The sequence below is a fragment of the Drosophila novamexicana genome, unplaced genomic scaffold, assembly GCF_003285875.2.
Source record: "Drosophila novamexicana strain 15010-1031.04,08,12 unplaced genomic scaffold, DnovRS2.1 tig00000193-arrow-pilon, whole genome shotgun sequence".
Lineage (NCBI taxonomy): Eukaryota > Metazoa > Arthropoda > Insecta > Diptera > Drosophilidae > Drosophila > Drosophila novamexicana.
This window is the reverse complement of record NW_020824787.1, coordinates 8,500,827-8,521,744: the sequence shown is the minus strand read 5'-3', so window position 1 is coordinate 8,521,744 and position 20,918 is coordinate 8,500,827. Positions and strand designations below refer to the sequence as shown.

At 39.3% G+C, this 20,918-nt stretch overlaps 7 protein-coding genes across 11 annotated transcripts; 2 read left to right on the top strand and 5 right to left on the bottom strand.

The window, feature by feature from the left end:
• The first annotated feature begins 66 nt into the window (after nucleotides 1-66).
• On the top strand, nucleotides 67-6,737 carry LOC115758425 (serine/threonine-protein kinase 11-interacting protein). Of its 5 annotated transcripts, none has more exons than XM_030699078.1 (11): nucleotides 67-147; nucleotides 398-611; nucleotides 751-2,490; nucleotides 2,554-2,674; nucleotides 2,743-2,878; nucleotides 2,939-3,071; nucleotides 3,143-3,325; nucleotides 3,780-3,845; nucleotides 4,159-4,839; nucleotides 5,103-5,567; nucleotides 5,626-6,737. In XM_030699078.1, exons 2-11 carry the CDS (start codon nucleotides 521-523, stop codon nucleotides 6,081-6,083), a joined length of 4,074 nt encoding a protein of 1,357 aa, XP_030554938.1. In that variant the 5' UTR covers nucleotides 67-147; nucleotides 398-520; the 3' UTR covers nucleotides 6,084-6,737. The 5 variants fall into 5 exon arrangements, with proteins under 5 accessions (XP_030554938.1, XP_030554936.1, XP_030554937.1 ...); XM_030699076.1 differs by having other exon boundaries at nucleotides 79-291; XM_030699077.1 differs by having other exon boundaries at nucleotides 79-327.
• A 511-nt stretch (nucleotides 6,738-7,248) lies between these two features.
• LOC115758908 (transmembrane protein 138) lies at nucleotides 7,249-8,055 on the bottom strand. Its single transcript, XM_030699704.1, has 3 exons — nucleotides 7,851-8,055; nucleotides 7,531-7,784; nucleotides 7,249-7,464 (listed from the first exon to the last, which is right to left on the bottom strand). The coding sequence occupies exons 1-3, from the start codon at nucleotides 7,982-7,984 to the stop codon at nucleotides 7,355-7,357; spliced, it is 498 nt and encodes a 165-aa protein (XP_030555564.1). The 5' UTR covers nucleotides 7,985-8,055; the 3' UTR covers nucleotides 7,249-7,354.
• A 1,492-nt stretch (nucleotides 8,056-9,547) lies between these two features.
• Nucleotides 9,548-9,876, bottom strand: LOC115758800. The gene has a single exon (XM_030699574.1). It carries the CDS (start codon nucleotides 9,857-9,859, stop codon nucleotides 9,551-9,553), a length of 309 nt encoding a protein of 102 aa, XP_030555434.1. The 5' UTR covers nucleotides 9,860-9,876; the 3' UTR covers nucleotides 9,548-9,550.
• A 239-nt stretch (nucleotides 9,877-10,115) lies between these two features.
• LOC115758799 (vitelline membrane protein Vm26Ab) lies at nucleotides 10,116-10,915 on the top strand. Its single transcript, XM_030699573.1, has one exon. It carries the CDS (start codon nucleotides 10,134-10,136, stop codon nucleotides 10,668-10,670), a length of 537 nt encoding a protein of 178 aa, XP_030555433.1. The 5' UTR covers nucleotides 10,116-10,133; the 3' UTR covers nucleotides 10,671-10,915.
• A 634-nt stretch (nucleotides 10,916-11,549) lies between these two features.
• Nucleotides 11,550-12,137, bottom strand: LOC115759319 (vitelline membrane protein Vm26Ab). The gene has a single exon (XM_030700229.1). The coding sequence runs from the start codon at nucleotides 12,135-12,137 to the stop codon at nucleotides 11,550-11,552; it is 588 nt and encodes a 195-aa protein (XP_030556089.1).
• A 2,024-nt stretch (nucleotides 12,138-14,161) lies between these two features.
• Nucleotides 14,162-14,563, bottom strand: LOC115758993 (vitelline membrane protein Vm26Aa-like). The gene has a single exon (XM_030699795.1). It carries the CDS (start codon nucleotides 14,561-14,563, stop codon nucleotides 14,162-14,164), a length of 402 nt encoding a protein of 133 aa, XP_030555655.1.
• A 1,443-nt stretch (nucleotides 14,564-16,006) lies between these two features.
• Nucleotides 16,007-16,429, bottom strand: LOC115759022 (vitelline membrane protein Vm26Aa-like). Its single transcript, XM_030699834.1, has one exon. The coding sequence runs from the start codon at nucleotides 16,427-16,429 to the stop codon at nucleotides 16,007-16,009; it is 423 nt and encodes a 140-aa protein (XP_030555694.1).
• Between the last annotated feature and the right edge of the window lie 4,489 nt (nucleotides 16,430-20,918).

Genomic DNA, 20,918 nt, shown 5'->3' with positions numbered 1-20,918 from the left:
AAATACAACTCTGTGTTTACGTTTCTCGCTGACTGTTCGTTTTTTTTTTTGGCAATAACAAACGTTTTTTTCTTTTGCCCAGTGGAATATTTTAGCTACACAAAACAAGAATAACGCTCAATAATGCTGTTAAATAGCTGCATAATTGTATAAAAATCAATATCTGTATATACGTATTTGTTGAATATGTGGCATTGTGCGTTTACTCTGCACTGGACAATGGCGTCATAAATGCCTTTGTGTATTTTCATAGGGGCAGTAGCCAAATCATAAACATCAAAATAGGATTAGGTGAACTACGTGAAATGCCAGCTGCAAATTTTGTTTGTGTGTGTGTGTGTACGTACGAATGTGCTTATTAATATATTGTTGCTGTTGTTGTTGTTTTTTTTTTCAGTTGACAGACGTAAAAATCTGCAACGCATAAAGCTGAAACACCTTGGCTAATAACAAAACGCAGTTGAAAGCAATAATTTAAATTGAACAGACGCTTTATGGCCTTCGATTTGTAGTCAATGAGATGGACCCGCAAAAGATCACCGAATTGGCCAATTTGCTGCGCAAGAATGGTGATAAAATCCTGAGCTCCGAATTTACCTTGACCTTATCAGGTGAGCAGCAGCAGCAGGCATGGACGGGCATGCGGGTGAGACATGACCGCACCCACCAGTTGCTTTGTTCTAAGCTCGGTCTGCTTATCAGCTTAACCCATTTTCTTAATCTCACACACATGCACTCAAACAATTGCAGGTCCGCTGCTGCGTGCTTTGAACGATTCCTTTACTTTGATTGCGGACAGCGATATTGTGGCTGGAGCGGGCCTTGGCCCAACCCAGAAGCACCAGCATGCGTTTCAGGTGGTCAAACCCATCAATGCCAAGTCGAGCGTGTTTCCGGATCTGCAGCTGCTTCATGATTTCGTGCAGAAGACAACGTTACTGAAGCTCAACTATTTCCCCACCGATCATTACTTTGAGGGCGCCATCGACATATGCAAGTTTCGTGCGCTGCGTCGCCTCGAGGTGCACAAGATCAACATATGCCAGGTGGTGGGAATTCAAGCGCTTCGCGCCCAGCTTCAGCATTTGATATGCATCAAGAGTATAAGCAATGTGGAGGATATCATAACGCATTGCGGCGGCGATAATTCGAATGGTTTTGTCTGGAACGAGCTGCAGTCCGCGGACTTTAGCTACAACAATTTGCGTGCAGTGGACACGGCTCTGGAGTTCGCCCAGCACTTACAGTATTTAAATTTGCGCCACAACAAGCTGACCAGCGTTAGGGCCATCAAGTGGCTGCCGCATCTAAAGACGCTCGATCTGAGCTACAATTGTCTGACGCACCTGCCACAGTTTCATGTGGAGGCCTGTAAACGACTGCAGATGCTCAACATAAGCAACAACTATGTGGAGGAACTGCTCGATATGACCAAGCTGGATGCGCTAACTACCATGGATTTGTCAGACAATTGCCTGCTAGAGCACACGCAGCTGCTGCCGCTGAGCGTTCTAATGACGCTCACCACGCTCAATTTGCAGGGCAATCCCCTGGCCTGCCATCCCAAGCATCGACTGGCCACGGCACAGTATTTGCACAAGAATACGGCGACTGTGAAATTTGTGCTGGACTTTGAGCCGCTATCAAAGGCCGAGAAGGCATTGACTGGCAGCCAGCAGTTGCGCTTTGTGGGCACCATGAGTCATCGGCTAGTCAGCAGTTATGTATCCATTAATAGTTCACGTGCCTCCATCAATACGCCAGCTTCTAGTGTGGGCTCGCAGCTTTCGCTCTCGGTCAGAGGCAAGGATTCATCGTCCGAGGCAGAACAAGCGCCAGCGGATCTGCAAATTAGCAAAAAACGCACTAAAAAGCAACGCACTGTGGAAATCGCTGAACATGGCGAGGAGACGGCAATAGAAGCAATTACCACAGTCGCAGCCCCCGAGGCAAATAGTCTGTTACAAGAGAGGCCACAAGAGACCACAGATGGCAGCCACTTGGAGACGAAAAAGCAAATTGAGACACTGCGTCTCAAGTATGGCAACGAGTGGCTGCAGTCGGGCAATGCGGAGCTAATGCTAGGCATTGATACGCCACAGCCCAGCGAACAAGCGCGTCACGTGGCACGCCAGCAGTTCAACGAGTTCCTGGGCGAGTTCTCGTCGGCAGCGCAACAGGCCGAGTCGGAGCCAGAGCTGCTAAATATCAGCTCCACGCCCACGAACAACAGCAATTGGAAGGTTGGATTTGAATCAAAATTGGCGCCCAACAATACAGATGGCAGCCCCACGGATGCCGCCAACCTAACACAGCAAACAGTTTACGAGTCGTGCGACAGCAGCATTCAGACCCAATATGAGAGCACGAACGATACAATGCAGGAGGAGCAAACGGAGAAGGACGAAGTGCAGCAGCAAGAGATTGACAAGCACAAGGAGGTGCTAAGTCGCTATGCAGCTGCGAGCGCTGAGCAGGACGAGGAACCAGGTGAAATCCTCGCGTATGTTGCTTTAAGAACCGAACCTAAAATCTTGTTTTCTACTCTTTCAGTTTCCGAAGAAGAGCCCGATGAGAAGCTGTATATTGTCTACCAAGCGCACAAGACCAGCGAGCCCTTGTTCCTTACCATATCCTCGAATTATATACGAGAAAAGGATGCACTCAGCGAACGGTTTGTGTTTGACTTCTATATAGCACATTGATATATATTATTTAATTATAACATATATTTACTATCAGCACCAAGACCAAATGGAGCATCAAGGTTTTGGAGTCTTGTGAGCGAATCAAATCGAATACGCTGCGCATTAATTTTGATACAATGCAAAAGGACAAACAGGAGCGCGTTTATTGTGTGGAGAATGCATTATGTCAGGTATATGGGAGATATATAGCAATTCATATCGAAACAATTAATAAAACTGTTTACACTTAGGAACTTGAGAAGAAACTACGCGACATTCTGTCCCAACGTGATCTCACCGATATGAACATAACCATTTATAGCTGCATCAATTGTGGCATTAAGTTTACCAGAGAGCGCAAAATCAAGAACTACAAGACAGCGGGTACAATGAGCCACAGTGGACACTAACCAAAATCGATTTTGACTGCAGTTTTAATTATTTTTTTTTGACAGAGCCACGTTGTCCGGACTGTCGCAGCTTGTTCGTCGCGGAGGTGAACGATGATGCAACCGGCTCGCTGGACAAGCCCAAAGTGTCCAGCATGGAGCCGAAGCTGTCGCCAGCATTAATTGTGGAGGAATCGCCAGTGAACACGCCGCTGGTATTGCAGTCCAAGGAGGACAATCAAAGTATTGGCAAGTTCTTTTCTAGTCTTCTATACTATATCTAGCAAATTATGGAAATAATTTATGAAAAAAATCAAAACCAACAAAAACAAATACATTTAACATATAGTTTTGTGTAACATATTCCAATGTATTTCGGTTTTGTGAGCTGCTTTTAGTTTACATTTCTTGTAGTTATGATTTTGGCTATTTGTTAAAATTCGTTTAATCGTATTTGATATTGTTTTTAATTTAATTTTTTATTTCTTTTTCTTTTTGCATGCTATCAATTACAAAACCCAAACACACACACACACAAACACACACACGCCCATATATATATCACACGTAAATCAAATGGCAAAATGCGACTTAATCTAACTTTTGTATATTTTTATATATTCTTTTTATATACTTTTCGCTCATCCAACTACAACAACAACAACAACCTTCTACAATTGTTAAATACTATTTAATTATTTAGTGGCCAACAGCAGGCTCATCGCTAATAACACACCCAAGCGTAGGAGTTTGATGCAAACCACAAAAAGTTAATATTCCAATTGTATTGTATTTCGAATTTTCAATTTCTTTTCCTTTGTTGTTTAACAGCAATTTGCATTTGGCTTCTTGTTGTAAATGTGAAGCAGCATTTGGGCAGCATGAAAACAAAATTAACAAATCAATTTATACAGCTAACAACAGTAAAATCTATTCAAAATTTTTGTAAACAGCTAACGCACCATTTAAGCTACAATCACTAAAGAGAGACAGAGAGCAAAGCAATGCTGCTTCCATTAGAGATTATATATTATATTGAGCACTATTCCAAGCCCAACTAATGCTTGTCCATTTCTCCACAGGCTCGGCCAATTCGCTAAATGAGAGCAGCTCCTGCTCGAAGATAACCAACTCGCAATGCTCCTTTGACTCGAATCAGTCGGTGGTGGGCAGCTCCAATACAGAGCGCGATTTGGAGTTTCGTGCGAATGAGAGCGATGTGGACATTATATCCAATCCGAGCCAATCCAGCATTGAGGTGCTGGATCCCAACCTTGTGCAGAGCGCCAGTCGCAAAACCTCCGAGGAGCGTCGCATATCCCAGATCCCGAATCTGCAAACCATTGACAATCACCAAAGTCAAACCCAAAGCTTCATTGAACGCGAGTTTGGGCAATTGCTCGCCGAACAGGCCAGAGCACAGACAGTGTCAATGCAGGCAACGATATCCAATGTGGACGCAACGGCGAAGGCCAAGGCCTTGGCTCACGTCCAGCTAACAGAGAGCAGTTCGTCGGGTTCGGTGACCGACAGCATTTGCACCACCTACGAACAGCAGGCCAAGCATCAGCCGCCGGAGAAGGCTCAACGGCAGGCAACGGACGATGCCATCATTCTGCACAATATGTTGCTGGCCGAATCTGGCGGAAGCACGAGTCAACAACACAACAACAACAACTATGAAGTGACGGCCGCAAATGGTCATCATGAAACGAAACATTTAAAGACAGCCGAAGATGCGGGCCTATCTTCCATGTTTGGCGGTATGCAAAACAAATATTTAAACTATTTTGTAACCATATATGTAAGAGTTTCTTGAGAATTGAGAAGCGCATAGATGATAGATGTTTAAAAGGATTATCGACAAAAAGAGAGAGAACTGCAGTGAAAGTAATAATAACATCAAGAGATAGGGTTGGGTTAATAGTTTGTAATAATAATACTCAAAATATGTTTTTGATAACAGCTTAGCAATAAGTAAACAGAATTCACTCATGAAATTAATCATAATCTTTCACATTTACAGCACTTTTTCAATCGACCAACATGCTAATGTCCAGTTCGAAGAAGCTGATCGAAACGGAGGCCAGTGCAGGCGCAATTCAGCCATATAAATTTAATTATAGCGACTACAATGACATCGATCATCGCTTGAAGCTCTATTTCTATCAGAGCAAGTTCAAGGAGGTGGGCGAGCACTTCAAGTGGCTGGCCAAGGGTCGGATATACAATGAGCAAACGCAAACGATGCGCGATGGCTTATTGGTAATGTCCACCTGCAAGTGCTATCTGATGGAAGCGTATGCGCCGCCACAGGATGATGTCGCCAAGTGGCTGCGTCAGGTGGTTAGCGTAACAGTGAATCGTCTAACACGCATACAGTTGCTGCCCTGGAAACTGGGCTTGTCTTTTAGCCTACGCCACTGGGGTGGCTTTTTGCTAATTTTACAGGATATGCTGCGCACAAACAGTTTACTGGCGTACCTGGCAGGTAAGTGAAGTGGCTAAGCTACACTATATTTGCTCTACGTTCGCTTCTGTTTCGCTAGACAACCCGCTGCCCGCAGAGTGTGAGCTGATCCAGCATCCGGCACATGCGGTGCGTCAACGACTCAAATCGCTGATGGCTGAACCGATTAGGATGTGCGCCGTGCTCAGCGGCTGCCAGTGGATATGTGTTCCGGAGAAGCGCAGCTTTGAGCTCTGCACGCTGCTGACCACCGATACGCAATTGCATATTGCCGGCAATGGAAAATTCAATTGGCTGACAGCAAACGAGGAGCAGCCCATTGAACTCACGCTCACGCAGCAGATGAGCAATCTGGTGGAGGTGGAACGTATTACGGATTGCGAGTACAATGTTAATTTTCTGGATGAAACCGAAAACAAATGCGAATTGTGGCATTTGCAGTTTGAGACACTGGCGAATGCCGAGTGCTGTCTGGATGCCATTGGGAAATCGTGGGAGAAGCTATTTGGCGTGCCATTTAGCTACTCCGGTACGTAGTATTCGTCTATTAGTGAGGGACCAACTATATTCATATCATATCAAACCAGACAAATGTATATATGGCTTACTTTGAATATGTGAAAATTTAAAATTGAATTTTAAGCATTATCTTATCTATTGATCTGCATATATATATCATATTTAACTAAATATATTACAATAATGCCTAGCTTTATAAACTGAAAATATGTATCTATATTTAAAGTGCTTACTTTATGAATCCTGGACAATATTGAGCAACAAGCGAGACATTGTGTATATAGTGAAGTCAAATGTAAACTATGTACAGCAAATAATTCAAATTACGTACGATCTAAATATATCTTAATTGCCAAGAAGGTATGATAACAGCCAAACGTTAATGGAGCATGTTTTGTAATAACATTCATAGTTTATATTTATTTCTAAAATATTTATATTTTCGCAAGTATTTTCTTCATGTTGAACTTAAAAACAGGTTTTGAATCTTTTAAGTACCGAAGCTTAAAACGCAGGCTTTTCCATTTCCTAAATATATTTCAAGTTATATTTGCTTAATCTATAGTCCTAGCAGCTATTCAATAATGGGATCGGGCGCAATATTATATGTATTGCCATTGACTTTATAAAAAACGTTATTGTTATATATATTAATAAAATTTCGAGTATACGACAATTAAACGACATAATTCTTAGATTTTCATTTAGATGATGTTCTCAACATCCTCTATCAAGTGTTTTATGTTTCAGAAAGAAATATCTAACATATTTTCTAAATTGTGGAAATGTGGAAATGGAAAAGTACATAGTTTTTGTGCGAAAAACTCTTACATCACAGCATTATTCGATTTGTGGACAAAATCTAAAATCCTCGGCAAAAGTAGAACAATATGGACGTGCCTTCTGAAATATTGTCAATGTACTCTTGTCCAATATAGAAATATACATGATTAAAGTTATGAAGATAAATCGCTTGGAAGCATAATAAAATTTCAAGACACATTTGCGCATCTAGTGTACGTTAGATGGCGCTGCTTGAGCCCAACATCACATAGAGGGCGTCACGTGTACCAATTTTTCACCTAAACTAACTAAATTTTTCTAAATTAAACTAAAATTTTTCAACTAAACACCTAATGAATCGAATGATTTAATAAAAATCTGTTATTGGCATTAATTATTTGTGCTTTGTACATTTATTAATTGTACTTGAGCTTTACATTTCAATTTTAACAATTCGCGCCACCTAGCTAAAGTATGTACAATACCCCTAAACTCTCTCAATTGTTTTACTTGTCGCCCAATTGTTCGGCTATCCAATCGAGATGTTCCTCCTTATAGCGCGGATCGGCCATAATCAAAGCTGTTGACTTGGATGTGTAGTAGTAGAAAACCGACACTATTAAATATTATCAAAAGATAAACGTTCGTGTTTTAAGAAAACTTTTAAAAACTTGCAACTTACTCAGGCGCTGCAGCACCGTTAAGGCATAGAGGGCCAACGGCCATTGCTGAGCGGATTCTGAGGCAGACAAACGATACTGATAGACAGTCCAGGAGTGCTGTGAGGCGGACAGCAGAAAATATACCGTAATGCTGAACAAAAATAGCTTGCAATTGCGCAGGATAATGTGGGAGGCGCCCACCTGATAGACGCAAGTCGAATGTAGCGCCAGTGTGAACAGCAGATATTCAACAATAATGAACGCGTCCTGAATGCTTTTCCGTGAATAAGGAATATTTTTAAGATAACATATATTAAGTCTGACAACTTTTGTCACTCACACAAAAAAGAATATCGCCGTTTGCAGCTTATCCCGCGACAGCCAAGAGCCAAAAGCATTGAAAAACAAATCGGCAGCCAGCAGAGCCAATTGCAATGCAACTAGCCACGAATAACGGCGCAATGTTAATTTCATATTTAATTTTATTACTATTATTAAATAATTTCTTTAAAACTGCTCGCAGTTCGGTCGTGAACTTTGTTTTGTTTGGCTTGCCTATGTTGTGTCCTTCGTCCTAGTGACGTCAAATGCGCCCACGCGAGCATGCGTGTGGAATGCATGCTAATCGACTATCGATAAGCCTATCGATATGTCAACTGCGGCACTGCGATTGTTATGAACAACATTTTGCAGCTGTTCACAAAAGTAACAGTTGATAAATGGGAGAACGCACTCTAAAGCTGATACCTAATATAGCAAGTGTCCAATATCAAAATACCAATCAAAAATCAATTTTCATGTATATAATCTCAAGCTTTTCCATATACGACTAGCTGATGCCCAAATGTTTAACGAAAATCATTGGATTACTCTCTTTTACTCTCCCCCTCTCTCTCTCTATGCGGCTAGGGCAAATTGATGAGCGCCATTTTGGTATGCGTGAAAAGTTTTAGCGCCAAAATGTAGCTACATATGTATATACGTGTTCTTGTATTCCTTTTTTAAGGATATTTAAATAAACATATGAACATACCAACATGACCCGTAAATAGCTGGAAAACTGATATGTAGAAGATTAACACACGAGTACACTACACACACTAATCGTGGTTTACACCACATAGACAACTTTGATTTGTTGAAAAATATACGAAAAAAAAGAATAAAAAAATAACACAACAACACACGCGCACAAGCTTCACCCGATCATTAATGCAGACGCGCACAAACTAAATCATCTTATTAAGCTCGCGCTATGCTCACTCCTTGAGCCAGCGCTCTTGCCTGGGTGCACAACTAAAGTAACGGGATCAAAAGCATCGCCGCCATTAACGTAAACGCAGGCGACAAATAAGTTATATAGCTCGCCTTTCTATACGCGCTCTGTGCAGGTAGCTGCTGCCTGCAGTATAACATATAACATACATACGTATAACAGAATCAAATGCATCCGCAACAATGGCCATTCAACGGCAAGAAATGTCCACTCTTTGTATTTAAGCTCATTGCCAGCAGATAAACCGTCCTACTGCACTAAATGCATACATACATACATACTTTTGTCTCTTTAAATATGTATGTGTGTACATATACTGACAACTTTATGGTCAAGCTCTTTAATGCGATGAAATTTAATTGAAATTAAATTAAATAATTAAATATGAATTTCTTGGAATTCACGGAATTGTTCAACCAAATTTAAGTATTTATTTAGAGCTTTTCTTTAAACTTTTAAATAAAATGAAATAGCTGCAACTAAGAAAAGTGCTCGATTAAATTATGTGAATTATGTGATGATTCAGATTAATTAATGTAATTAAAATTTTATAAAAAAAATATTTATTTTTATTTCTTCAACCCATTGTTAGGTATATATCATGTGTGCTTAAATATTGACTTAAGCTTTCCATTTAAAATAGCTTGAAAACATATTAAGTATATTAAATTGATTTCAATTAATTTCATTGCGCAACGATTTTCGACATAAGAGCAAAAGATTTATTCCCAAATTGTTTTTGTTGGGTTCTTTAAATATTATTGTTAGAGATATCGCGCATATTCGAATGGATACGACCGGGCTCTGCGCAGATCCTTTAGGGCGAGCCTGGAGTGCCTGCGAAATCTCACATAGTATTGTTGATTCAATTCCGAGTAATAGTTGCTGGGCAACAGATGTGTCCAGCTGAGCTCCTCTTGATATGGCTCTGGCCGCCGCTCCAGAAACTGTGAAATGCCGGATACGGTTGACGGTTCAGAGTCGACGACGACTTCGGCAGCTGGAAAAACCAATTTCGGGGTCAGCAGTTGCAGCAGCAGCAGCAGCAGCAACAGTCTCGTCAATTTGGCCATTTGGAATTGGTGTTAGCCGGTCAGAGATTCACCCTACACCGTTCTCCTTGGTTATGCTAAACCCAACTGCAGTCCATTTGAGATCGTCAGCAGTTTGTGCTTTTTCGCTTTTCGTTCTTATTTAGTTTTTGGTCTGCATTTTCCAGGTTTCCAACATGCTCAGCGTTTTTCGACAGGGCTATAAAGTGGAGAGCTTCGACGCTGATCCACTACAGTCAACCATTTGGTTCCACTTCGACAGCAAGTAACACGGACAACACCTTCAAATACCGCAATGGCACTCAACATTGGACACGTCTTTCTGGTCACCATGCTGGCCGCGGTCTGCGGCGCGGAGACGATTCAGCTGCAGCCAACGCAAGGCATCCTGATCCCGGCTCCGTTGGCTGAGAACATTCGCGTATCGCGTGCTGCCTATGGTGGCTATGGAGCTCCAGCTGCCGCACCCGCCTATGCCGCTCCAGCTGCTCCGTCTTACGCTGCACCAGCCTATTCCGCACCGGCACCCGCTGCTCAAGCCTACGCTGCGCCCGCTGCTCCCGCCTACTCTGCGCCCGCTGCTCCCGCTTACTCTGCACCCGCCGCTCCCGCTGCGCCAGCCTATGCCGCTCCAGCACCGGCTGCACCCACCGCCTACTCAGCACCCGCCTCCGTTCCATCCCCGCCCTGCCCCAAGAACTACCTGTTCAGCTGCCAACCCTCACTGCAGCCCGTACCCTGCTCTGCGCCAGCCCAATCCTACGGCTCCGCCGGTGCCTACTCCCAGTACGTGCCCCAATACACTGTGCCCTTTGTGCGTGAATTGCTCTAAACGCAATAATTGATCGTCATTTGGCTTACCTGATCCAATAAACTGAAAATATTAAGAGAAAAAAATGCATTATTTTTTTAGTTTTCATATTTCTTGGGTTATGGTTATGGTTATGAATGATTAGCATAATAAGTCTGGGATCTATTTTCTGAACAAATTGGATTTTCACAAATTTATAAAGTCTTCAAAAGAAGACTAAATCTTGGGACAATTGAATCTATGTAAATATACGATTATGATAGATTTACGGAAAAAATAAGATTTACTTAAAATTTATTAGTTTTGATTAAATGAAAAATTATTGAAAAAAAATATGACCAAAAAAGCAGAGATAATATTTATCCAATATTTTTTGAAATTTTAAAACATACAAAATATTAAAAAAGCTAAAAATCTGTTATCTTTCATTCATTTAAAAATTTATACATAAAACATCATATATAAAAAATTTATTTCTAAAAGTAAGTTATTTTTTAATATTAAAAAAAAAAACTTATCAAATTTTGAGCTTATTTAAAGTTGTTTTTATAATTCAATATTTCGTCTTATATTCTGAACGATGCGATAATTTATTTTTAGCACAAATTAATTTGTTATCTAAAAAAGTAGCAAATATTAAAATTCCAATTAAAATTCAATCTGATGTGATAATATTTAAAGGTTGTTTTTCAGCTCTCAGGAAAATATTCCATTAGCTTCTAAAGCAGAATATTAATCACAAATTCGTAAATGTTATTAATTAATATGTTATTTCTTTTAGGCAACATCATCATTAAGTTCTGTCTGATGTTATCTATTCCCACCCCGAATTGTATACACAAACTGTAATTCTTAAGATTCAGTTTTATTTATAGATATCAACAACAGTCCTTTGGTCTCTCAATAGCCACAATTGCCATCTGGCGCTGCACAGGGCACTGGCTTCAGTACCGCGTCGCAGGAGAACACATAGCTTTGGGCACAGGGCGGCGCCTTAATGCTGGGCGCATTGCACTTGGCTGGAATGGCTGGTTGCTCTGGTTGCTCTGGCTGCTCGGCTGGCGCGTAGCTGCGTGCAAAGCCGCTGCTAAAGCCACCACCAAAGCCACCGCTGAAGCCGCTGCTAAAGCCACCAACTGTGCCGCCGCGTCCAAAGCCGCCACGACCAAAGCCGGATCCGGCGCCAAATGGCGGGCCACCGAAAGGCGGCAGACCACCAAAGGGTGGACCCCCAAAACCGCCCGGGCCCAGACCCCCGAAATTGTTCTCCACAATCACCTCTTGCACGATTTGCTGCTGACGTGGCTGGCGCACCAGCAACTCCGCGCTATGCTCCAGCTGCTCCGGCGTGTACAGGCGTACGGGTATGAAACGGAAGAGCTGCCCGGACGAAGGACTGCGCACACAGCGCCCATCGCAATTGGCCAGACATGTCTGCAGTCGATAACAGAAGAGCAGCAGCGGGATTAGCGCCCTTGGTATGCACATATTGAATTGCTACTGAAGATGATGATGATGAAGATAATGATGATGTCGTGGCTAAGTCTTAACACCTGGCTTGACCGTGCTGGCTGCGAAGCTGTAAACTGAGACTGAGCCGGCATTGGGCTCTGGCCAGTTGGTTTTTATAAATGCGATCAGATTTTTGGCAAAATATGCAGCGTTATGCGGAAATGCTGCCAAGCGACAAAACCAACAAATGCTTCAAGGTAACTTGGCCAATTGGGTTAGTTGGTCGCCATGGGCCATGGGCCAAGGTAAATTCTCAGCTCTAATCCCTAGCACACATTCTAAGCATTGTCTGGCCATGTCACGACTGAACCAAATACCTCCAGTCAGCACCTGTGTCTAGCTTCCTCCGGGCCGCCCATTTACATATACTTATATGTTTTTATTTATATTTTAGTTTGGCTGGCTGACCACCTGCAGATTTGGGTTGCCAACGCCATTGTCTTTGCTTATTTTGCAATCGATTCTACTGTCTGTACAAATCCAAACAATAATTGAGGCTAAAAGCAGCTTGGTTCAAAGACCCCAGCCAATAATATGCAATTATGTGAAAATTCTCTGAAGAAAGTAAGAAATCGAAAAAGTGTTTACTACGAACATATAAACAATATGCTGAGCCGACTGTTCGCTTTTTGTAGGTGTTGCTGAAGATTCGGCTAACTTGGCTTTATTCAATAGAGTTCAAAGTGCTTTAAAAAAAACCTATTGTTAATAAATATGCATATACATATTATAATTAAACGAATAATTTGCCCATATTCAGCATATTGAAAAAGTCAGTTCTTCTTATTCATTTTCTCCATTTGTATACCCTTGCAGAGGGTACTTAAATTTTGTCGGGAAACATGTAACGCATAGAAGAAGACGTCTCCATAGACTTTATACTTAATCATTTATTTTATTTTCTTTATTCCTGATCAGTATCATGGTATATGGGTTTTGACCAGATCAGACACCTATATCATATAGCTGCCTTAGGAACAATCGGACAATTATGTTCTTATATAAAAAGTTATTTTGTTTTTCTCGTTATCTTAATCAAACTTGACATTTACAACATCTACCATAAATAAAATATCCCTTACTCAGCAATTAAACTGTGAACAATTCTTCTGATATATCTGCAAGACTATAAGTCATTTGCCTGCAAGGGTATTTAATCTTCGGCTTGCCGCTGTTAGACCTTCTTTCTTATATTGCTTTTTTTCCCAAGTCTATAACAACTTTTTAATTTGCATAATACTTAAAATTAAGCATGTTGACTCAAATATATTTAAAACTAAAAATATATCCGTTTTTTTAATTTAAGAACAACATTTTACATCACAGAAAAAAAACGTTATTCATACTTTTGTAAAAAACGAAACTATGGCAAGTTTTTAACTATTCTTCATTAAAAACTGCTTCTTAAAAAAATGTTTTTTTACTGTCAAGAAAATAAATAGATTTTTCAGGCAAGATTATGCTGTCCGGCCATCTGGGTCTTTGAAGAGCGTAACACCTCGAATGTGAGACACATATGTATGTAATTCAATGCAATAAAAATAATTCCACGGAAAACAAGTGCGACTTCCAGATGGAAGTGTTCGCTTATGTTTCACATTATATTGAATTTAAGGTGCTTATTTATTTATTTGGAAAACTCAGAACGGAACTCTATAGCTTAAGCTTGCTGAGTTTCGTTTAGTTTTCATTTGTATTGTTATTGATACGCGGCCAGGAATCAAGTTCTCATTTTAAATGTGCAATTCAAAAGAACAGCTGTACGCAAAAAACGGTCGATCTTTAGTTTCCCATAAAGGTAAAGCTATTCAAGATATCTGGAAAAGCTGATAATACCAGTTGAGCAAAACATATGTGGGCTTTTTGCTATAGAAAGTTTTTGTCCATTTAATTTAATGCATATATTTTTTTGTACATTTTCTGTGAGCATAGCTAAGATTTTTGTTTCTCGGCAGCTTGGGAAGCCGTGTCAAGTTCATGTCGCGAGCTTTGTGGATCTTCTAGTATTGGTAGCCGTAGGCCTGAGGCAGGTAGGCGGAGCCGTAGAGCGACTGCTGGTGCTGGGGCACGCCATAGTTGGGGGCAACATAGCTGGCCACGGGCGAGGAGTAAGCGCCGGCGGATCCGTAGCTGGGAGCTGGAGCGCTGCAGGGCACTGGCGCCAGGTTGGGCTGGCAGCTGAACAGATAGTTCTTGGGGCAAGGTGGAGCTGGCACGCTGGAGCCGCCATAGCCGCCCGAGCTGCCGCCATAGGCGGCCTTGCGCAGACGGGTCAGATCACCGTAGCCTTGGCCCTCAGCCTCGGATTCCTGATTGGCAATGGAAACCGAGCTGCTGCCGGTGGGCGTGGCCAGAGCGGAGGCCACAATGGCGATGAGAGCGAAGCAAACGAAGAATTTCATCTTGAAGCTGTTGGTTCTTTCTTGATGGTTACCAAAGGTGACTGATGCCCATTGCAGCCGCATTCCCAGTTTATATAGCCTAACTTTGCCAAGTTAGCATAAAACGGCAGAGACAAGTGGCTTCAACTAGTCTGCCGTTTTTTTGGCATTTGCTTAATCAGCTATCACCCTATAAAAAGCCCGCTACATAGTGAAAATTTAATTTATGGCTTATAGTATACAATACATAAACAGCTTAAATGCCCGACTGTGCATAAACATCATCGGATTTGTGGGTGAAAAATATGTCAGCCAATTATTTGTATCGATCTATATTTAATAATGCTTCGCACCATGCCTAGCCAAGACCTAGTTTAGCTGTTCTATTTATTATATTTATACCTAAGTCATTGCATACTGACTTAAATTAATATGTCAACATACTCTACATTTTCCCATTCTGCTAGTTCTACAAATATATCTTAAATTCCTATAAAGAAAGAGTATTTCCATACATAATATATATACATATACTACATACAAGATATGAACTTCTTTACACTTTGCAGAAAATTATTGAAAATGGATATCAAAATTAGTATTGGGAAATTTTTCCTTTTCAAAATTTGAAGCTCCATAAATAAATGTTTACAAAGCGAGAGTGTACTTTCCACTTTTAATTGATTTTCGTAAACTTTAGAATTTATACAAATATATATATAGAAAATCTTCTTCATCTTCCTTATCTTCTAGTCTATTATTAAGAAATTGTTCAAATTTGTGCAAAACCAAATATTTATTGAAATAGGTTTTGCTGCCTCAATAGTTATGTTTTAAATATATACAAATATAAATATATAATATATAGCTGCCGATTTATGCAAGCTATTTAGGCAGAGATTTCAGTTTTAATAAAAATATCTATCATCTAGAAATTGTGTTAAATTGTTCAATGTTAAAAGAAATTAACTGCACAATTGTTAAGTAAAAATGTTCATAAAAATACTATAAAGTACAAAAGATAAGAAAATGGGTAGAAAATTAAAGGCATTTTGTAAATAAATCCCAACTTAGAAAATGTCTTATAATTAATTACGATAACTGTCTCATCTTTAGAGTGAAAGAAGTTGCGGCAATTTTCAGCATAAATTCTTAGTTTTAGTTCTTTCACACAATTCGCACAACATTTTTACAACTCAATTTAGACTATAAATAAGCATAAGCATAAACAATCCCAACTTCATCCCAATATTGTGTCATTGCGTTAAAAATTCCAGCAAAAAGCCACATTTGATTATACAAAATAAAATAAATGGTGCTAAATAAATGCAAATTTATGATTTTTTGTCAATTTAATTGAACTAGAATTTTTTTTGTACATTTTCTGTGAGCATAGCTAAGGTTTTTGTTTCTCGGCAGCTTTGGAAGCCGTGTCAAGTTCAAGTCTCGAGCTTTGTGGATCTTCTAGTATTGGTAGCCATAGGCCTGAGGCAGGTAGGCGGAGCCGTAGAGCGACTGCTGGTGCTGGGGCACGCCATAGTTGGGGGCAACATAGCTGGCCACGGGCGAGGAGTAAGCGCCGGCGGATCCGTAGCTGGGAGCTGGAGCGCTGCAGGGCACTGGCGCCAGGTTGGGCTGGCAGCTGAACAGATAGTTCTTGGGGCAAGGTGGAGCTGGCACGCTGGAGCCGCCATAGCCGCCCGAGCTGCCGCCATAGGCTGACTTGCGCAGACGGGTCAGATCACCGTAGCCTTGGCCCTCAGCCTCGGATTCCTGGTTGGCAACAGAGCCGCCGGCGTTGCTGCTGGCAGCAGAGCTGCCGCTGCTGGGTGCTGCCAGGGCGGAGGCGGCGATGGCGATGAGGGCGATGCACACAAAGAATTTCATCTTGAATCTGTTGGTTCTGCTGTGGTTACCAAAGGTGACTGATAACATGCCAAGTTCCACAAGTAGTTTATATAGCTAGACTTCTGCATAGCTGGCACAAGTGCCTCCAACTATTCTGTGGCTTTGAAAATTTGCCCATTTCATAAAATTGCGCTGAGTCGAGCGAATGTTCATTTTTGGGGTCAGTTTGATGTTTTTTTTTCTTTCTTTTTTGATGAGAAGAAGAACTATGCCGTGAGACGTTTAGGTTGGCAAAATTTGTAAAAATGGAAAGTTGGAAAATGTGGCAACAGAGTTGGGTGGGTGGCTCATTTCTCGACTCGTTGGCATCTTGCACAATGTTAATCGTAGCCTCATTTCTAAAGCCAGCTCTACTTTGAGTTAAAATAGCTCACTGTTATGCTTGATATGTGCATTTTTCTATATTTCAACATGTTTCGAGTTTTTGTTGAGTTACGAAATTATTAAGACTTAATTATTGGAGACTTTAGATAAAAACTTGGCTGATGTGTCTAAAGTCAAATTGGAAATAGTTTCTATCATAATTGTCCCATGAATTTCAACTTTGCTTTGTAAATATTTGGCATAAAAAAAGTTCCAGCCAGTCAAAATGAACCATAGAAATAATCTTCCAAATGCTCTAATTTGTGAATATATTTAACAGACTTATATATCTGAGACGTCCATGCTTAACTATCCATACCTAAAGATGTCCAAAAATGTTTTGCAAATCTTGGTTTTTCTAGACAATCAAACGAAAATCCTTATAATTTTGTCATGAAATGTGTAACTCATAGAAGAAGACATCTCCGGTCCGATTATTAATATATATTCCAGATCAGAATCAAGCCAATTAAATATAGCCAAGTCGGTCTGTTTGTATATGCATCTGTCTGTTTCTATGCGAACAAGTCTATCAGTTTTAAAGCTATGGTATTGAAACTTTGCGTAGGTCCAACTTTCTGTTGGTGGCATTACATATGTAGGAACCTTCCGAATCGGAACACTAAGTCATAAAGCTGCCACAGGAACTTTCGGTCGAAGAGTAAGCTCTTCAGTGGGAATCTTTTTTGGTTATCAAGATATCTTGGTCAAACTATGCTGATGCCAAATCTTAGCAATATCGCGCAACTAGTTTGTATAGCCCCACAGGGAGAGTCTGAGAAAAGTGAGTATTTTGATCAAACTCAGCAATAACGAGCTTTACATTTCAGACATATCTGTAAAAGCGAGTGAGGCAAATGCTTACAAGAATACATATTTATATAAGACTTTTCAACTATGCGTTTTGTGATACCTCCAGGATGGTATTTGAAATATCATCTTATAACTTAATATTCTCCAACTACTTATGTTAATATTTGAAAATTGCGTTTTAGTCATGTGGCTAGGCTATGAAATATTACTATATACATTTGCTAAATGTCTCTACTTCTCGTTTGAATAAATTTCTTAAAATTAACTTACGTATGTATATTGAACTCGAAGCATTTCCTTCAGTTGATTACGCATGTGCACATTAATAGTGCGAATGACAAACTTTGTTCAGCTATCGTTTAGGTTTCTATAAATTATTATATATATTGTTATATATTCTAATGCGTATCGTTAAAGAAAGCCACAAAATGAAGCAATAAAAATTATAAGAAAAATATCCAACTCTCACAAATAATGTATAAAAACCTACCAGGCCAAAACGAATCTTTAATTTTAAACCCATTTCTTATGTAATCAACTTCAATTTGATGTCTGCATATTTGCATTTCTTCTTGATTTATGAATGCCTTCAGAAATTTTCACTTTCTTTGCGTACCTCCTACGCATTCAAATTCACATCATATACAGACATACATATACATATATAGTATCTGATGATTCAAAATGACTGAAAACTGAAATGCAAGTGCCAACGACCCACATTTTCGGATGAGTTTTGAAAATTTATTACGTACAGCCAAAGCGGCTACATAAATACCAAAATTACATATACATTTTCGAAACTGTGAAAACAAATGGGAATTTCCACAACATTTCATGAAAATACATACATGCACTGCGGCTAGAAATGCCCCCCCGCACCAGTCACAGCAACCACTGCGATTAAACACACACCACACACCGATATACAGTCACTCCACAAATACTACTACACAATCATGTATATTTATATTTAAAAATCTATATATGTATAGATATATATATGTATAGATATACATATGTATATATGTATATATATGAATATGTATGTAGCGGCACCCGGACTTAGCATCGGCTCCCTTCTAGTCTAACGCCTCGAAAACACAGAAAAACATCTCTTTCAAGCCGAAAATCGAATACTCTTTAAAGCATATTAATTATAGTTATTATTCTTGCCACTATTATGAACATACTATTATTATTACTTTTAAAAATGTTATTATCTTTGTTAGTATTATTAGTATTATTATTTTTATTAGTATTACTATTACATAAATATTATTAATAAATTTTTATAAATATTATTAATATTATCATTATCACTTTTATTTTCATTAGTGTTTTCATTATTATTATTAATTTTATTATTATTATTAATATTATTATTATTAATATTATTATTATTATTATTATTATTATTATTATTAATATTATTATTATTATTATTATTATTATTAATATTATTATTATTAATATTCTTATTATTATTATTATTATTATTATTATTATTATTATTATTATTATTATTATTATTATTATTATCATTATTATTATTATTATTATTAGCCTGAAATTCGAACCCACAATTTCGAGTTACATCTTCGCCAGCTCCTAATGACTTACTCACATAGACAGCTCATCTTTTGAGCACTGCATTAACTCAATAAGTTTCATTGATCTGTTAGTTCAGATATATATAGAGTACAACTCTGACAACTAGTTATTGGCAAACATTATGTTAAAACGCAAATATCCTGCATCAGGGCATACAGATCGCTTCATTTGGCATCAGTTGGTTGGCGGCGACATTGGCGCTATTTTTGAGACCCCGCATGCGGTTGGATTGCAAGTGCCCAGCAGCAGCAGCGGCGGCATCATCGATCAGCCCCTCACTTTTTGGAGGGAGCAGCACACATGTTGTGCCACAATCGTTGTTTATATGCTGTTCAATTTTTAGGATCGTTCTTATGCTTCACTCACTCAATTACGCTCAAGAGCCGGCGGCTTCTCAGAAAATCTGTGTGGGGTAGTTTTTTTTTTTGTACTTCTCAAAAGGCGATCATGTGCGATCTTCTGTGATCTTGAGTGTCGCTGGGAAGCTGACTTTCAATTGTTGCTCTTTGAACTTTTCTTGTCTTGAGTGAATGTGTGGATCACTTAATAACTTAATATGAAACTTAGCCAGCGCGATATCTATATGTATCGTACGATCCTGTCTCTGAGCCAGCTAATTGCAATCTAATTAATATCAATTACTATAGTCGATTTAAATTAATAATCTTTTAGATCACGAGAACATTTTTTTATAAATAATTTCTATGTGTATTTTTTTCTATGAATGATCAAATTCCAACTAATTATCAAAATAAGTATTAGATATTTATATCTGTATATCTATAAAATAATACAATAATTTATATTAATAATATATCAAATACATATATTTAATATGCATTTCTGTCCGTTCCCATGTAAATTCTGTTCAATCCTAAATTGTCAAGATTATCATAAATATTTCTTGATATTATTTTGTCCACATATAAATCACTAACCACAAAAATCGTTTGGCATTGGTTTATATTTATAAATATTTTTAATATTTATATTGGGACCCTGCATACAAACATATACGTATGAATAATATATGAAACGTCTGTTAATGTTTTCTTCATAATAAAATATTTCAAAACAAGTAAGAGCTTCTAGTCGGGAGCTCCCGACTAGGGGATATCCTGAACCCTCTTCTTCCAACATCAAATGCATATATATATATTCTATTTTAGAAGCTACATGTCAAGTTTAGTGACTCTGGCTCTTATTATTTACCAATATTGCCCAAAAAACAGGATATCGATATCGATTTTTATCGACTGCTTGGAAACGGAGTAAGTTATCGATTATCGGAAACAAACTCGATCTGCACGGGAACTAAGAGCACCTACATCTAAATATTTCAAGTCTCTAGCTCTTATAGGTTCTTAGATCCTTGCGTTCATACATACGGACGGACGGACGGACGGACGGACAGACAGACCGATATGGCTTGATCGACTCGGCTATTAATGCTGATCAAGAATATATATACTTTATGGGGTCGGAGATTCTTCCTTCTGCCTGTTACATACATTTGGCTTTCGCACAGGGTATAAAAAGCCAAACTTCGTGAAAATCGGATGAGATTTGGCCGAGATATGGGGGTGGTAAATTTTGACCCATGTCTATATACGAATCTTGGGGTAAGATTTGGACATGAATTTCGACTAAAAAATCGATGTTCATATTTAAATGCCAG

Excerpts from the sequence above, each read along its gene's own strand:
- LOC115758993 (XM_030699795.1), bottom strand. The coding sequence starts at position 14,563 with ATGAAATTCTTCGTTTGCTTCGCTCTCATCGCCATTGTGGCCTCCGCT.
- LOC115758425 (XM_030699078.1), top strand. The coding sequence starts at position 521 with ATGGACCCGCAAAAGATCACCGAATTGGCCAATTTGCTGCGCAAGAAT. Across the intron at positions 2,879-2,938 it reads TGGAGAATGCATTATGTCAG|GAACTTGAGAAGAAACTACG; the intron begins GTATATGGGAGA and ends GTTTACACTTAG. Across the intron at positions 3,072-3,142 it reads CAAGAACTACAAGACAGCGG|AGCCACGTTGTCCGGACTGT; the intron begins GTACAATGAGCC and ends TTTTTTTGACAG.
- LOC115759319 (XM_030700229.1), bottom strand. The coding sequence starts at position 12,137 with ATGTGCATACCAAGGGCGCTAATCCCGCTGCTGCTCTTCTGTTATCGA.
- LOC115758799 (XM_030699573.1), top strand. The coding sequence starts at position 10,134 with ATGGCACTCAACATTGGACACGTCTTTCTGGTCACCATGCTGGCCGCG.
- LOC115759022 (XM_030699834.1), bottom strand. The coding sequence starts at position 16,429 with ATGAAATTCTTTGTGTGCATCGCCCTCATCGCCATCGCCGCCTCCGCC.
- LOC115758800 (XM_030699574.1), bottom strand. The coding sequence starts at position 9,859 with ATGGCCAAATTGACGAGACTGTTGCTGCTGCTGCTGCTGCTGCAACTG.
- LOC115758908 (XM_030699704.1), bottom strand. The coding sequence starts at position 7,984 with ATGAAATTAACATTGCGCCGTTATTCGTGGCTAGTTGCATTGCAATTG. Across the intron at positions 7,785-7,850 it reads ACGGCGATATTCTTTTTTGT|CATTCAGGACGCGTTCATTA; the intron begins GTGAGTGACAAA and ends TTCACGGAAAAG. Across the intron at positions 7,465-7,530 it reads AACGGTGCTGCAGCGCCTGA|TGTCGGTTTTCTACTACTAC; the intron begins GTAAGTTGCAAG and ends AATATTTAATAG.